The sequence below is a fragment of the Montipora foliosa genome, chromosome 6 (genome assembly GCF_036669935.1).
Source record: "Montipora foliosa isolate CH-2021 chromosome 6, ASM3666993v2, whole genome shotgun sequence".
NCBI classification, from domain to species: Eukaryota; Metazoa; Cnidaria; class Anthozoa; order Scleractinia; family Acroporidae; genus Montipora; species Montipora foliosa.
In genome coordinates, this window is record NC_090874.1 from 24,367,894 (window position 1) to 24,385,393 (window position 17,500).

A 17,500-nucleotide genomic window follows, 5' to 3' on the forward strand; every position below is an offset into this window, starting at 1 on the left:
ATCCACCCCTAAGTTCTTCTACACTGCACATCAAGTCAGACCCACAGCAAAAGGGAGAAGAACCCCCAAAAGAATCAAAGTCACCAGCCTGCCTATGCTGCTCACCCACTGTACAGATGTAATGAATTTAAAAGAAAGTCTGTACCTGAGCGCTACGAGGTGGTCAAGAGTTTCAAGATGTGCTTCAATTGCCTCAAACAGGGACATCAAGTTAATAAATGCTCGGACAAGACTCATTGTCAAGTTGCTAACTGTAAGAGACATCATCACACTCTGTTACACTATGAACGTGCACCTCAGCAACTGCCTAGCCAGGACCCACAAACTCAGCCCCCACGGACTCCAGACAGCCCCCTCCCGTACGTGGCAGCCACCAGCTCCCTCACCGCCAATGACAGAGTGGTTTATTTCCAAGTTGTTCCAGTCACGATACGAGGTGAAAACGGGGTGGCGGTGATTGAAACGTTTGCTATTTTAGATGACGGCAGTTCATACACGTTGATAAAAAGAGACATTGCCGACAAGCTGAATCTCGAAGGACCAGAGCAACTACTTTGCCTGGGGAACATCGAAAATAACGGAACACCACGGAGCTCTAGAGCAGTGAATCTTCTTGTGACACCGAACGGGAAACAAGCTGTAAATCTACCTGTTCAGATCCATCCTGCTTGGACAGTTCCTAAATTAAATGCCCCTCCACAAAGACTCGTCAAGGAAAACGTTAGAAAAACCTTGAAACACCTTGAAGATTTAGACATCCCTGCTGTGTCTACGGATCAGATAGGCCTACTTATTGGAGTGCAGGTTACCGAAGCCATGATTCAACACGAATACAGACGTGGACCAAAGGGGCAACCATATGCTGTGCGAACTGACTTTGGATGGGTGATTGCTGGCTTAGCGGGAGGGGTTCCTTCCCCCAGAACAGGTGTAAGTTTTGTTGGACATTGTGTTACCCTAGACACCACATTGAATAAAGAAGTTGAAAACTGGTGGAAGACAGAGTCATTTGGCACCAAGTTCAATTGTGATGTTTCAAGATCTGCGGAGGACGAAAGAGCTCTTAAGCGCTTAGAAGAAACTACAAACTTTCGAGCTGACGTGGACCATTACGAAACCGGTCTTCTCTGGAAGGATGAAGTAATCGTGCTCCCAAACAATCGGCCACTGGCAGAGAGAAGGCTTACAAATCTGGAGCGAAGCCTAGATAAGAATAGTGAAAGAGCTAAAGCCTATTTTGACACAGTTGAATCCTACATTGCCAAGGACTATGCCAGAAAGTTATCTCCCACAGAGATTGCTACTAAGGAACCCAAGAACACTTGGTACCTGCCACACCATGCTGTTACAAATCGCAATAAGCCAGGAAAGATTCGCGTAGTGTTTAACGCTGCAGCCCCATACAAGGGAATTCGTTGAATGATCAACTGGTGACAGGCCCCGACCTGCTGAACTCCCTTGTGGGTGTGATCATGAGATTCCGACTGCATGCTGTTGCTATGATTGCAGACATTGAGACAATGTTCTTCCAGGTACGAGTTATCGGGAAAGATCAACCATCACTGAGATTCCTTTGGAGAGGTGCAAACAGAGATCGTTCTCCTGATGTCTATTAGATGCAAGCCATGATCTTTGGTGCAAAGTCGAGTCCAACCTCCGCAAGTTATTGCCTTAAGAAAACCGCCATTGATAACAAAGCCACTTGCAGTGAAAAAGCTGTCTGTACAGTCCTAAGAGATTTCTTCATGGATGACCTCCGGAAGTCTTTGCCTTCTGAAGACGAGGCAGCCCAGCTTGCCCTCCAGCTTATTGAACTTTTGTCGAGGGGTGGCTTTCGATTAACTAAGTTTATGAGTAATAGCCGAAATGTGCTAGCTCAGCTACCTCCCAAAGACATCCTCGGCAGCCCTGGGATCTCGCAACCATTTGATTTGGATCTGGACAGCCTTCCAGTTGAGAGAGCCTTGGGAGTGCTGTGGAACGTGGAGCAGGATACTCTAGAAATTAAAGTAGTTCCAAAGCAGTTAGCCCCAACCAAGCGAGGCATTCTAAAGCAGGCATCAACCACCTTCGATCCCCTTGGATTGGTAGCACCATTTGTACTGAGGGCTAAGTTGATTCTGCAAGAGCTATGGAGACTCGGTTTTGATTGGGACAAACCCATATCAGGCCCACTACTAGATGCCTGGGAGGCCTGGAAGGCAGAACTACCTCTCCTTGCAACCTTGTCCGTTCCCAGATGTTACCTTAGCAACCAACCAAGTGGCCAGTATACACACGCACAAATTCACATTTTCGCTGATGCCTCAGAGGTCGACTTTGGAGCCGCTGCCTACTGGAGATTTGAAACACGGGGCCATTCCTATCACTGCTCCTTCATATTCGGAAAGACAAGGCTTGCTCCGATTAAGCCCCTGACGATTCCACGACTGGAACTTCAAGCCGCTGTAATGGCAGTTAGAGTGAGTCAGACCATCCAGAAGAACTAGATGTGATGCCCAGCCAAACTACTTACTGGACAGATTCCACCACAGTGTTATCCTACATCAAGAGTTGAGGGACCAGATTCCATACATTCGTTGCCAACCGGGTTGCTGAAATAAAGGAAGTGCCTGATCCTGAGGCCTGGCGGCATGTCCCTGGACGCCTCAATGTTGCCGACGATTGTTCAAGAGGTCTTTCTGCTCAAGACCTTCCTCGAGACAGCCGGTGGATTAACGGCCCAGAGTTTCTTTTGCGGGGTGAGGACTGTTGGCCAAATTAAGTTATCTGCCAACCTCCAACTGACAATGATCCTGAAGTTAAAAGTGAAGCCTGGCTGGGTCTCAGTTCTGAAGTCAACCATGAGTTTCTGGACCCTAAGAAGACCTCTTCGTGGACCCACCTGACACGAGTTACTGCATGGGTATTTCGATTTGTGACAAGCTGTCGTCACAGGAATGAACATGTGAAAGTTACTAAAGGATCCTTATCTGTTGAAGAGCTCGTAAGGGCTGAAGAATTCTGGATTAAGAGGGCCCAAGCTCAAGCTTACTCCGAAGACCTGAGCCGGTTAGCCGCAGGAAAGGAGATACACTGCAGCAGTGACCGTAGATCCCTGTACTCTTAAACGGACGAGAATGGCATCTTGCGCGTCGGGGGTCGACTGAAACATGCGCCAATTCCATATCAAGCCAAACATCCTGCTATTCTTCCTAAGAAGCATGACATTGTTCCTTTGATCTTTTTACACTTACATTAGAGACTGAACCACTCTGGAGTAGAGCATATCCTTGCTGAGTTGCGGCAACAGTATTGGATCCCCAAAGTGAGATCTGCTCTCACGAAAATAGCCAAGTCATGCCATGTTTGCAGAAAACACAATGCCAAACCAGATCCACCGCTGATGGCAAGACTCCAAGCTTTCACCCCACCTTTTTACAACACTGGTGTGGATTATTTTGGACCGTTGCTAGTTAAAGAAAGGCGGTCCACAGTAAAGCGGTACGGTTGTCTGTTCACCTGACTTGTGACAAGGGCGGTACACTCGCTCGAAACAGATAGCTTTATCATGGCACTGAGAAGAATGATGGCTAGAAGAAGAAAAGCTCTGAAGATCACTCTGAATGGCCAATTGGTGAATGATGAAACCCTGCTTACATTCATGGCAGAAACTGAGAGTTTGCTTAACAGCCGACCGCTAACTCACGTCAGTGTTGATCCTCAGGACCTTGAAGCAATCACTCCTAACCATTTCCTGATTGGAAGAAATAGCCCGAACGTGCCTCCTGCCGTCTTTGATGAGAGAGATTTGTGTTCCAGAAAGCGATGGAGGCAAGCCCAGACGCTCACCGACCTCTTCTGGAGAAGATGGCTTCGTGAGTACGTGCCCGCACTTACTGAGCGGAAGAAGCGGAGAACTAGGTCTCAAACTGATGTTCAAATTGGGGACCTGGTTTTTGTAGTTGAGGATAACCTACCTCGTGGCAGATGGAATCTTGGCCGAGTCGTTAAGACATTCCCAGGAAATGATGGCCTCATTCGCACCGTTGAAGTCCAGACGAAACAAGGAACATTCAAGCGGCCAGTCGTCAAGCTTTGCCTCCTTGAGGAGGCCGAACGTAGCGTATAGAATAAAGTCGTATACAGGGGTGGCTATAATGCCGACTGCCCTTAGGTCAGCGGACTCTTCCAAAATAGGACTTAGTTCCCGGCAGACTAGAGACCAAAACATGTGTTTGAGAGATCCGCCATGTTGCTGTGTTATCGTGTAGTGCTCGGATGGCTAGTTGAAAATTTGCTGTTCTCGCTCGTTGCCTTAGTTTTATTTTGTTTGGAAAACCTCCACCACAAACTATGTTTGTTGTTGACGTATTTCCTACACCCGCGTTGGCTTTGAAATCCTTCATGTTCGCACAACTGGATCAGAAAATGTTACAAACTGTCGGCATCGTTTGTTTTTAGGTCAAGACGTTTTGGTTTAGGCAATGCACCATCGATAGAAGACAATTCAATCTTGCTTGCTTTACTCATTTTCTCTTAGTGAGAAGAAAGGAATGCATTTAAAAGAGCGCATTCGTTTATCTCATTCAACAAAGGCCGATATTATAACAACGGAACTAACCAATCGGATGTTGTGCATGTTTGAATTTGACGCAACGCGCCATAATTCGCTATTCGTGAAATGTTTTGGATAATTATCATTGCAGGTACTCCTTCATTGCACGCCTTGCTATGACATACTTATTTTTGAAATTAGAAGCGCGATCTAATGGTTCCTTAAAGGAGAACGGAAGGCTAGGAGTTGTATTTTATGTGGGAGCTTAAAACTACTGAAATAGCTAAGATTTGTAGTAAAAAGAAAGAAAAAATGAATTTTGCCTTTCGAAAGTGACGCAAAAAGTCCAAACCCGTGGTCATTTTTCCAAATTGAACGTCCGCCGTTTTGGACATCTTTTCTTCCGGTTACTTCCATAATAGGAATGCCCCGCCGCCATGTTGTGACGTCACTGCGCACATGCATTTTTTCATGTCAACAAAATTTGTACAGAATCTTGTGTCAGGTTGAAACTGAATTTAGCTTCGATTATGGCTGAGATCGAGCCTTATTCTTTTGAACCTTTGCGAGACAGTTCGGGGGCAGAGGAAGACGATGTTCACTAGAGTCAAGATGAGCGCCGTGGTGTGCCATAGACAAAATACAAAAAAACCCCAGGCTTTGCCCTACGAAGAACGATGTGCGCTACTACACTGGAATATTCTTAAAGATCGACGAGAATATCTGTAGTAGAATGCTACAAGACAGTATTTGGATTAAATGGCTTGAATTTCGACGATAATTTTGAATATTGTCAAAGTGAAATTACGCGAAATTAGTTTTTTAAGTTCTCGTTTTTCGTTAGAATCATAAAGCATTGGAATGACTTGCCAAATCATCTTTTTAATGAAGGACAATGTAAACAATTTTTTGAAAGAATTTGAAGAAGCATATGAACATTTATAAGCATACAATCAACTAAGTAGTCTTAAATTATAGGTTTTAGTTTTGTTCTCATGTTAATTTTTTAAAATTGTTTGTTTGTTTATTTTTGTTAAGGGAACCTTTAAAGAGGGATAACCTCAAGGTTCTCCTTTTCAAGTCAATTTGAATTTAAATAAAGTGTGTATTTGAGGGTTGTGCAAACTGGAAAGGGCAAAAAGAGAACGAATGTTTTGCTGCAAGGAGATCGAGGAAGCCGTAAATATAATTTCAGGTGAAAAATACTTTCGTATTCAGCAGATGTTAAACGGTCATAGATTAGATGGGAAGAAAGTGCTGCTTGATTATTTAATTTATTTCGTATTTTGTCGTGGCGTGCGTGGCAGCCACAAATGGCAGCGAAATGGTTGCGATATAACCTGTCTATATTATTTTGGTTCAGACATAGTGGCAGATCAACCGAATCGTAGATGTATAACACAGCACCACCCCTTTCAAACGATTTGTTTACAAAGGGAAGTCCTATAGAGACCGCTATCGAGGGTTTGTGTCAAGTGTGCGGAATGAGAGCACCACAAGAGCACTAAATAACATGTAAGCTTATGTACACAAATGGTCACAAATAATTTGCCAGCTGAGATTTATTTCGAACGTTTCGTTGAGCTTGGTTAATCCTCCAACATAAGATTTAATCGCTGAGAAAGCAATAGATCTTTTGCTCTTTGATGCTCTTTTAATAGTATGTGCACTTTGCGTGTCTTGACCCTTAGATACAGAGGTTGCGACATCAACACGTACAAGCAGCTAACTCAGGACTCAGGTGAATTGCAAACGGATTCACAGACTGTAGATCTTTTTTAGAGTAAACGACAAGAAAGTGTTTATTTTTACTATTTTTCAGTTTGTTTTAATTTTGATACAAGCATGTCGGATATAGCAGAAAAAATCTCAGACAAATAGCGTTAAATGATCTAGTGATGACTGTATATAAGCGACCATCGTTTAATTTAGCGCTATTACCTCTTCGGAGGAACTTTATTTATCCGACGTTCACTTGCAAGCACTGGCTAAGTTTGGGCAAATTTGCCCTTCAATACTCACTAGCCACTCCTTAAGAAGCGGTTTCTTTTTTAAGGGCAGTCGATGGAAACTTACTTTTTTTTTTTGGAATCTCTGACCGTTCTGTTTGAACAACCAACTACGGCACATTCGACCATTTTGGAGCTGATGTTTTACGTGTGCAGTGACGTCACGCTATGCGCCCGAGCCTTCAACATGGCTTTCAAAATGGTGGACGTTCAAATTGTTCTAGTACGGAGCTTTTTGCTGTTACAACGAGGTTAAATGGTAAGTTCACTTCCAAAAACATAGCGATTTGATTACAACCTATCTTGTGCTTTCGTAAGAACGACTTTTTAAAAATTATTTTCTCGCCTTCCGTTCTCCTTTAATCCACCAGCAAATGAAATAGAAGCTAAAAAGAAGAAGACAAAATGAGAACAAAAATTGTTCCTTAGAAACAGCTCAGAAAAGAGCAGAAAATGAGGAATAAAAGCGAAGCGCTACACGAAAACGCACAATATAGAACAACCCGTCCTCTTGTCGCAAAACGAAACGATAAAGCCTTTCGATAACTAACGAGTTGGAACAAATGCTCTACAACTAATGACAAAGGATTAACGCGTTATTAGGACGGATTGAATAAAAATCACAGATAAAGGTGCATTTTGTTCCCCTCGTGATTCGGAACGAGGAACAGTTGGTTCATCTTTTAGCAACAAAGGTCCATTTTTTTCCATGTTATCAAAATAAACACATTTTTAGGAACAATATTTCCCAAACGTGCATAAAGGACGAAATTGTTCCTCTCTGGATTCGGAACTCGGAACAATAGGTTCCCCTTTTAGCAATAAAGGACCACTTTGTTCCGTGTCGTTACAAAGACACTTTCCCATGTTATTAATAGGAACATATTTTTAGGAACAATAGTTCCCAAATCAACCATTAAGGACCAATTTGATCCGCTCGAGATTCTCAGTGAACTCGGAACAATTGGTTCTTCTTTTAGCAATAAACGACCATTTTGTTCCTAAGTAGTATGAAAGCATGTTCCGATTTCATCAAAAGGAACACAAAAAAGAGGAACAATCTCTTGTCGCTTTTCAAGAGGAACTGTATCAGGGGCTAACTCGAAAACCTCACGGTTCCCTTAGCTCCGGACTCCAAATAATTTATTACTTTTCCTTGTTATCCTATTGTAAATTTTAAATGTAAAAAACATTTTTTCTTGTAATAATTCTAAGTGTGAGTCAATAAAGATTGCTGTTGTTGTTGTAACATTCGGTCCGAAACAAAATACACCATCTCGAGGCTCTCGGGAATTATTATAAGGATTTGTAAGAGTTTATTTGCCAGAGCCTCGAGATGATACCTTTTGTTTAGGAATAAATTTTAATATATAGAAAGTGGGCTATTCTATCAAGATCTGCAGTAAAATATACGAGTGCGCCAACTTTCTTATAACTAATTCTATTGGTCCGTTGTAACAGGAAGAACAGCCAATACATCCTTGCCTTGCAGCAAAAGCGTAATCGCTTCTTTCTGTTTATTTTTTAGGAATAATTCACCAAGTCTCATAGATAGCCTTTCGCAAATTCGTTCTCTAGATAAGCCATGTTGCAATTATTTTTATTATGGACCAATCAGGTATTGCCGTTGCTGGTGCAACGGGACTCGCTGAACACTAGTCGCAGTAAAGATCGGACAGTCTCTATTTTTCCCGCCGAAACCCCTCCACTCCCCCCACCGACTCGGTTGTTATGTCGCTCTCCCCAGTTCGTGCTCGCTGTTTAAAAACAAAGATGACGGCAGTTTGTGTTCGATCCCGACGATCAAACGGGAAAATAGGGGACTGACTGTGAACAGTCTAATAAACAAGAGTCCATTATTCAAGAGTAAGAATCTGGTATCAGGCAGGTTTGTCGCTATCAGCGTCAGAAAAGTGTCTACTTTTAAACCAAGTTTTGCGGGAAAGTAAACAATAGACGAAATGTTATACCCAACTCCCGTGTTTATGATTCTTTGTGTATTGCATTTGCATTATAATGTAGCTTTTATATTTAAATGATATGGAAATACCTGGACACAAAACTTTTTATTCCCAAAGGGTTTGAATTGGGTACAACATTGAGTTAGCCGACTTGGTCTATTGTTTATTTTTCAGCAAAACCTGGTTTAAAAATAGACACTTTCCTGATGGGGATTACGTCAATTTGGGTAAAGTCTTCTCTTGGCTGATGGAATCTTGGTATAAAGCATTCTATGTGCGGAAAAAGGGCGCTATCTACAAAGACGAGTCAGTTGACGAAGTTTTCTAGCTTGTCACCAAGTGCAATGTCGTTTTAATGAGCTCACCATCGACTTACGGAACATCATAGGAATAACTGGAATATTGAACGAACCTCGAGGCCATGTTTCCGCAAAGACAGTGGTATGAGTGACATCGGATAATATTGGGCCTGGAGAGATTGTTCACCAATCTCAAAAATATTTAGGAGGCCACTAATTTGTGAAGTTGTATGACTTAAGACGTTGAAAATTGCCATTCAACCGTTCCCAGAAAGCAAACCAACTTGTCAATGATCGTTCGGATACACGATGAAAGAGTCCATCAAAGGAGTTACATGCTGGGTGTCTTACTACCGTTCGAGCAGGAGGTCGTGGTATCCTAAACCAGAGGAAACAATATCGTTTTCAAACATCCCTGATTTAGAACCGTTCCCTGTCGTTTAAACGTCACAAGCCAACTGTGACCCTCTACGGGACTGGGCTTTTTCCTATGGGGTGGCTGCGAGACAACGCACAGTACGCTTGCCAACAGCAGCATAAAATTCTAAAGGCTGCTCACTCCATTCTGGGGAACCCCTTCAAACTGAGTTAAATATTCCTAGATAAAATGTTCCCACGGTTACAATTCCACATCAAAATCAATTTTAATATTTAACTTTCAACCCACCACCAACGCAATAGCAGGAAAACAAACTGAGCCCTACTGTGAGACCGCAGTTTTGTCAAGTCATCTTTCAACGCTTTTCCAGGTGTTTTTGAAATTTCGCCAGCACAAAGGGGGCGTGACTGGGATGGGAGGACTGAGACAATGCAGTCATGTCGGTTTCCACCTGAGAGGACCCAGGGTGATAAAAAAAAAATTGTCGTCGACAAACTACGCTCCGGTAGTCAAGTAGGGCTCAGTTTGCTAACCGGTCAGGATTAGCAGGCCGATTCCAGCGGTCAATGCGTCCAACTTGGCTCTGGAGCGCATCGTTGCAATGGCTCTTCCTTTCGATCGAGTGAGCAAATTACCACCTCGTGTCACTCGCAGGAATGCTATTGCGTTGATAGTGCGTTGAAATGTTAGTTCTGTCTTTGTCAGAGGATTCTGATGTGGAATTATAACCGTGAGAACATTTTAAATTGGAATATTCTACACAATTTAATGGCCTCCCCAGAATGGCATGAGCAGCATTGAGATTTTATTTTACGGCTCAAATCGAGTTGAGTCTGGAAAATAACCAGACAAGAAGAAAGCTACCCACAGTGGAACTAAGATAAGGCTTTTTAATCAACATGGGGATTATCACACAAATCGTTATATTTTCGGCCTCTCTGAGCTTGGGTCGCCTGTGCGAGGACATTAACTTTTATGTACAGCAAAAAATTATCCCGGTATTTTGCCATCAATATCTACATAATAAAGAATTATCTTCTTAGTCTTTCAATTCAGTATTTGATTAAAAGAGACGTCGATGTTAACACATTCACCACTAAAGCGGACCCGATTGACGAGTAAAATCGTCTGACGTTAAAGTAAAATCCTAACTGTCACTCCTAGGAGACCCTAGGAGGGAATAGGTGAACCAACCAAATAGCTGAGCAGCGATTTATTAATATTGATTGAAAACAAACAAAGGAAAAGAAATACACCAAAATTTAAGAAAAGGCTTTTTAAGGCTTTTAAAAAAAATTGCCCATATACCGTTGTAAATGGCGGTAGTACTTTTTAGGTGACCTGAATCTAGATTTTCAGGAATTCTAAAACAAGAACCCGTAATGAACCCTTAAATCCATACTCTGCATGGATTCTTCAATCAAATTTAAATCCCATTTTTTACGTATCTATGAAATAAAGAAAAGAAAAGAAAAGAAAAGAAAAGAAAAAATGTATTTTCATTTTTGAAATATCTCCTATCATTTCGGAGAAAACAAAAAATATGGAATATCCTTAGAAACATTAGAGCGGTTTTTCTTCAAACTTGGCACCGGTAATGACCCTCAGTCAATGCATAAAATGCCACCCATTGTACAGCTGCAATGGCATATGGCAAAAGTTGCTTCCATATCTATTTTGTGCATAACGGAGGTCCTATTTTTTTTGTATCAGCCAAACATCATTCACAGTCAACGAGTTCCTTAGAAGACCTACGGCAACATCAGCTCTATGCGTGTTTTGAACAGGACTGTACGTCTAGCCCGATTTGAGAGGAAATCGAGATAAAATTATATCATTTACAACCAAAAGGGACTGGAATCAGAAGTGTTGTCATGGTTACGTCATACTTTTCACCAACTTTGCACCTTTCTTGAGGGTTATTACTCATGCCAAGTTTAAATTATATGGTTGTTACATTTTCAGAGACATTCTTAAATATTTTAATCCATCTTCCAATGGAACCACTATTGACGTCATCATTTGGCTAATTTGCATAACATCTCCTGAAAGAAATGATACTTCAAAACTTTGAAAAGCATTTCAACTAGGCACTAATTATTTTTTTACTTCATAGGCTCATTACTAATCACAACCTGCGCATCTTCTTGGGAGGAGATTCGAAAAATATATTTTAGTCAATTATTCTCGCCCGCGTCACAATGAGTTTGCCTGTGTAAATGTTACGAAACAAAATCTTCAATTTTTTGTTACTGACGAAGGCACATGAATGAAAGTCACAATTTGTTTTTTCACATTCTCCCAAAAAACACACAGTGCATTTAGTTTAGCCAATTCCAAAGACGGTGTTGAAGTGTTTCAGGCGAGAAATCCGCATTGTGTCCCAGACAAGAACCTCTTATCATCGGTGAGGGTCTCAAAGAGCCTTATAGAAATGTCCGCAAGGTGAGGGTAAGGCTTACAATGTTTTAGGCAGCTTCTCCACACGTAAAGACACCTTATCGACTTGATTGCGAGTAGAAAAATGAGCGTCTATTATTCTCTTAAACGTTTTTCTAAATCGCCTGTTTCGTATGGCATAAACAATAGGATTAAGCACGGAAGATAAACAAACTGTAAATCCCAAAAACTCTTGTACCATACCAGGAATAGAGACACCAGAAGAATTCATAATACCAGCAATTGCTGTTGGAAACCAACAAAGGGCAAACAAACAAATAACAATGAACAACGTTTTAGCGATATGTACGTCTTCCACACGAGGTGAGGAGCTGTTGTTCGCTCTTATGTGGTTGCAACTGTTATCCTGGCTGCTCTTGATTTGCCTTCTGTGTTTGATCACAGTTCGATAAACTCCATAATAACAGCCTAAAATTATGATGATGTTTGAATAGAGAGACAAGGATGCTACAAGTCGTGATATCCTCGAGGCTGACTCGCGTTTGTTGTCAATGGAGCAAAAGCCGTTGTGTTGATTAAAGTAGTATGCTCCCAAACCATAAAGCGGTCTTGATGCGATTAGAATGGAGTAACACCAAATCACTGCCAGAATAACACAAACGTTCTTCTTGGTGTAAGCCGCCTTGTATTTCACGGTCGGTTTTATCGTGATAAATCTATTTATGCTTATTGCTGTCATGGTAACGAGGGTGGCGTTGAGGACAGCTGCTAATAGAAACGCTTGTAACTTACAAACACTCATGCTCAGTATCCACTCGCCGCGAATAAACGTGGCAGTCGTCACTGGTAATACAGTAGTGGAAAACAAAAAATCTGTCACTGCAAGGTTCACCACAAATGCGTTAGGAGTTGTTCTTAGTGACTTTTCTTTCCAAACTGCAATGAATACTAATGCATTTCCACACACCCCTACCACCATTAATAAGGAAATGACGAAGATTTCCAATGCCATGCGAAACGATCCCCGTTCCAAAAGAGAAAATTGTTCCGTTGTTGGATAATTCATTCCTAATCAGTGACGAAACCTGTAAAAATAAGGGTAAAAGATAATTCAATTTCTAATTCAAATAATTTGTTCCTGCCAAAAAAGGAGACATATATATCCGAGGAGGTAAATATATTTTGGTGTCAAGCCCATTTTGGGAAATACAATTCACCCTGAGAAAGGTTTCAAAATAAACACTTGCAAAACTTGATCCTTCTTATTCTGTATATTAATTAACGACGAAGAGATAACCATTTTATGAAGGTAGAAATAATAAGTTTCAATACCTTCCAGTGTGTCAAACAACGATCAGGCAAGCCCCAAGCCCTACAGTGAACTCTTTCGTGGGACAGAAAAGGAAATACGCCCCTGCTGAATTGAGTTGAAAATTCTCGACGCTGAATCTCTAGCCAGTACTACGTGTAAATCACCAAATCTTTTTGTCGTCGAAAAGAACCTGAAATGAACACAAGGTTCTTATTCCGAGGATCATTGGACATTAAATGACATTCAAAACAGCAGGAAGATTATTAAAAATGGGTTATGTCTTTTTCTCATTGGCTAGTAAAAGTAATATTTGCTCTGGGACTATTGAAAAAAGAAAATGCTTCAGTTTCTCTACTCTTAAGCGTCAATACAAGGGAAGCAATCTATCAATCAGTTGTCATACATGCGATAATGCTATGATCCAAAACGACTTTCGGTGATTACATTGCCCAAAAAGGTTGTTGTCTGTTGCTACCGAGAGGAAACATGGTGGACACTTTTTGCCAACAGTCAAAAACCCAGGAATAGTCTTTTCTTGCGGACTAATTTTCAAGTCATATTTTATGTTGGATGGATATTTTCATCAACGTTATTGGTTCCATCGTTATTTAAAGAAAGCCAATTAAAAAAATGGAAGTCAATTAATGCTCCTTGACAGCTCCCATTTGAAAACTCCGTTCAGCCTTACTTTGGAACTATAAATGAGAGCTTTTGAATTAACACATAACTCGTACGGAGGCTCAGAAGGCATTGTTCAACTTCTTTGCTGTCCTCCAGTTAATTATCAGTGTCATTAGACTTAGAAAGAACAATTCTGAACCGGTTTACTACTCTTAAAAGTCTTAAAATGTCATCGGTTTCAAATAATTTTTTCTTAACATGCAATTATTAATACTGCGCCTGAAGGATTCGCTGTCGTTTTACAAAACAAAAAGTACATTCTGGCTTCGAATGGTTGAATGATCAGATACAATTAAGATTCTGTTTCTTTTCTTGCATTTAATATTGTCCTTCTTTTGTAATCCGTCAAACCTACGCTTTATCGATTGACTTCCCTATCCTCGAAGGCAGTCAGAAATCGGGTTGCAATTGCCGGACTGAGAGACTTCATTCCACAGAAACGTTTACGTTGGGTTTGGATCATGCACCGTTCATAATATTTTTTGCATCCTTTTACTTTATAGTTTTAATTAAGTTCATGAATTTTTTTTCCGACCTAGCTGCTTTTCAAAAATAATCGAAAATCGCGGATATTACTGACGTCACAAGTGGAACTTCTCGCACATCCTTTCAGAAAATCAGTCGAAAAAATGAATATACGGCAAATTTTTATTGCTTACCAGATAAAGTGATTTCTACACCTCCTTAATGGACTTAGCTTTCGGATTATTTTGAAATCTACAAAAAGAGCATTTGATGACTTTTACTTTTTCTCTTATAGTTTGAGAGGACGGAGTTCTGAAAATCGGGCAATTTTTGCAAATTAAAGACTGGGGAATTCATTACATGGTGAATCACGAGATAACAAACGATCACTTCCTTGCATTCTTTTATATATTTCTTTTTATATTTAAAGTACTTCGAAAAGAATTTGCCCATTATACTTAGTGTTTGACTTTCGAAAAAAAGTCTTTCTTTGCGTATTTTATTCGCCTAGCTAAACATGATATCGAAAGAACGGGAAATTGTTCTATTAGTTAAAATAGGCTTATAAGGGTGATTGTTTTGTTTGAGCTTCAAAAAAATAAAAAAAGGTCTTCACCGGCTAAAATTTGTCCGCATGGAACAAACCTGTGCACAAAGTCTTGCAACGGCGCGTATTCAACTCCACGGGCAGCATACCTTTCTTCAGTGAATAACGTAATATTGCTTACGGTAGTCTTGAATGGAAATTGTCGTGGAATGGACAATCATATAAAGCTATATAATGAATTCACTAGCTAATTTTCTCAACTTGGGACTGCATCCTGACTACTTTTTCATTCAAAAATATATGAAGCCTTATTTTTGAAGAGCGCCTGGATTAAATGTGTGAATTATGGTCTTTTATTCGTTCCCAGGAGCAGGAGGAAGAGCCGTGACACTGCAGCACTGCCACCACCTGATCGGACCTTTCCTTGAAAACGCTGCGGTCGAGTCTGCCTGTCTCTCGTTGGCCTCGTGAGGCACCAGCAAGCTTGCAGCAGACGTAGACAACCCCGTTCCTAAGTCTTCGCTCGCTCGCTCGCTCGCGAAGCCAAGCCAAGCCAAGAGAGAGAGAGAGAGAGAGAGAGAGAGAGAGAGAGAGAGAGAGAGAGAGAGAGAGAGAGAGAGAGAGAGAGAGAGAGAGAGAGAGAGAGAGAGAGAGAGAGAGAGAGAGAGAGAGAGAGAGAGAGAGAGAGAGAGAGAGTTAACTTACTCAGTAAATGTAACGCACAACGAACTACCATCGAATTAAACTGAATCCCGCGATAACGCCAGCTACTCAGGCTATTTGTTTTAGCCAAGAGGGAAAATGGCGACAAGAGGAAGAAAGAGGAAAAATAGCGACAGAAATACCATCTAATTAAACTGAATCACGCCAGCTACGCAGGCTATTTGTTTCATCCAAGAGGAAAAATAGCCACAGAAGAGCATTCGTTGTGTAGATGCAGTAAAAACCAAGATATAAATATGCGAGTGCAAGCTGGGCGAGAGGCGAAGCCGGAACTCATGAGGACGCCCTTGCGCAATGCTACACAGTAAATCCCTTCCCAGTGTCCGGTTTGTACACTGAAGCTGGTAACCCAATTAACGATCACGCTTTAACTGCTCACAACGTGCAGATGATTTAGGGACTTGGTTCTTTATGTAAAAAAAGGATAAATTTGCTAAGTATTCATCGTACAAAATGTCAAAATGTCAAGCAGTGGCACATATATTGCACACAGAATAAACTGTTTGGAACTTACTGATAATTATTCTCGCACGATTTTTTTTAAAGAACAAAACTTCAATGCATCAGTTTTTACCGGTATTGTGGCTCTATGCTTGTTGTCGCGAGAAATATATGAAACACTCACCTTTTCGTCGTGTTAAAGCAGCTTTTTTGGAAATTTTGTTCCAAAGGGTATCCTTCAGTATTACAGTTGAGACTAAGGTTTGATTGAGGCCATTAGGTAAGCACAATCAAAATGCTGTAGCTTGTGGCAGGTTTTGCATTTTTCATCAATCATATTCCCTGACATAAGGATAAGCAAAGCGACCAATAGGCGATATAGTAATTGTTGGCTTTTGTCCGACACAAAAAAAAAACGTGACCGCGAAAACTCAGTTTAGAGATCGCTAACTGCTAAACATTAGCACATGATACAAGGTATCATTTTAGAAACCAACGCGTGAAATAAATTAATAATCACCTAACACATTTCAATATTATCAATATTATTGATAACTTGCGGCTTTGATGTATTTACGATTCTTCAAGGCCGCCTGTACTAAAAGAGCTAAAGATGGGCACATTTAATTTGGTAGTGGTTGTTGAATGTAGTTGTCTAAGGCCGACCATTTCAGTATCAAGTCCTTCGAATCAAAGTGCCGCGAGTACACTGGAAAGATTATCAACAGCTAAAGGCAGCCCGAAGAAATTGAGTTTTATTTCCTGTTGGTCGGAACTATATCTTACCACATGCGATAATTTTGATCTATTTATTTCGATTTGGACTAAAGGAAAGAAAGCAGGAAACAGTGTAGCGAATAAAAGTAATAGAGATTTCTATTTTTTTAAGAAAATTGAGTTGAGACACGAGACTTCTTTAAAATGCGTGAAAGTGTCAGTTACAGTGATTCAGTTAAATATGCTTTTGCGCCAAAGTCGGCGTCCCGACTGCCGTAAGATATTGCACCAAAGGGGTTTCAGCAACAAATCATAAAGGGTTAGAGCGTTGACGAACAAACCTGAAAGGTGAAGAACTAAGCAATGTAGGTTTCTTAGACTTCTATTCGAAATTTCATCAACAAGCATTTTCTAAGTTGTAGATTTCCGAGTTTTTTGCCAGTTCTGAAATTTCTGTCACAAGTTGAAATATGCAGATTCTGCTGTTAAATAATAATAACACGAGCACTGTAGAATACGTTCCATACATTAACAATTTTAAGACAAGTACACGTACTTTTTCGTTGAGAGAAAAACATTTAAAAAAACATTTCGCTGTTCAATTTTTATATGGCGGAAAATTTACTCATGTGTTTGTGTTGATACTGTTCTAGAAAACCTAATGTATAGTTGATAGAATCACAAGTTTTCAAGCTGTTAAGCGATGACTCGTTTGCTTAATTAATATAGAAACATTTGTAATTTGCCGAGATTGTTCCCGATAATTGGATTGGCGTAGCCTTTGAGATGAAACAGCCGCAGAAGCACGTTTTGTCGGGCAAATTGGTTGGGCCTCATCCAGCCTTTTTAATGGAATAGAGATTTAAGGAATTCTAATGTTCTTTTAAAGGAAGAAAGAAAGAAAGAAAGGTAACATCATTTGTGGGATTCTTCTTCGGACGACAACCTTTTTACGGTGTTTTCACATGCGAAAGAAAATTCATGGCGACTTGTATGAACGGAATAGGGAGCAGCAAATCACGTGTTGGT

General features: G+C 40.8%; 1 protein-coding gene across 2 annotated transcripts; it reads right to left on the reverse strand.

Moving 5' to 3' along the window:
* Positions 1–10,077: 10,077 nt before the first annotated feature.
* LOC138008929 (melatonin receptor type 1A-like) lies at positions 10,078–16,032 on the reverse strand. Of its 2 annotated transcripts, none has more exons than XM_068856235.1 (2): positions 15,939–16,032; positions 10,078–12,670 (listed from the first exon to the last, which is right to left on the reverse strand). In XM_068856235.1, exon 2 carries the CDS (start codon positions 12,649–12,651, stop codon positions 11,644–11,646), a length of 1,008 nt encoding a protein of 335 aa, XP_068712336.1. In that variant the 5' UTR covers positions 12,652–12,670; positions 15,939–16,032; the 3' UTR covers positions 10,078–11,643. The 2 variants fall into 2 exon arrangements, with proteins under 2 accessions (XP_068712336.1, XP_068712335.1); XM_068856234.1 differs by lacking the exon at positions 15,939–16,032 and adding an exon at positions 12,918–13,108.
* Positions 16,033–17,500: the final 1,468 nt, after the last annotated feature.

Coding starts and splice junctions, on each gene's coding strand:
- LOC138008929 (XM_068856235.1), bottom strand. CDS start 12,651: ATGAATTATCCAACAACGGAACAATTTTCTCTTTTGGAACGGGGATCG.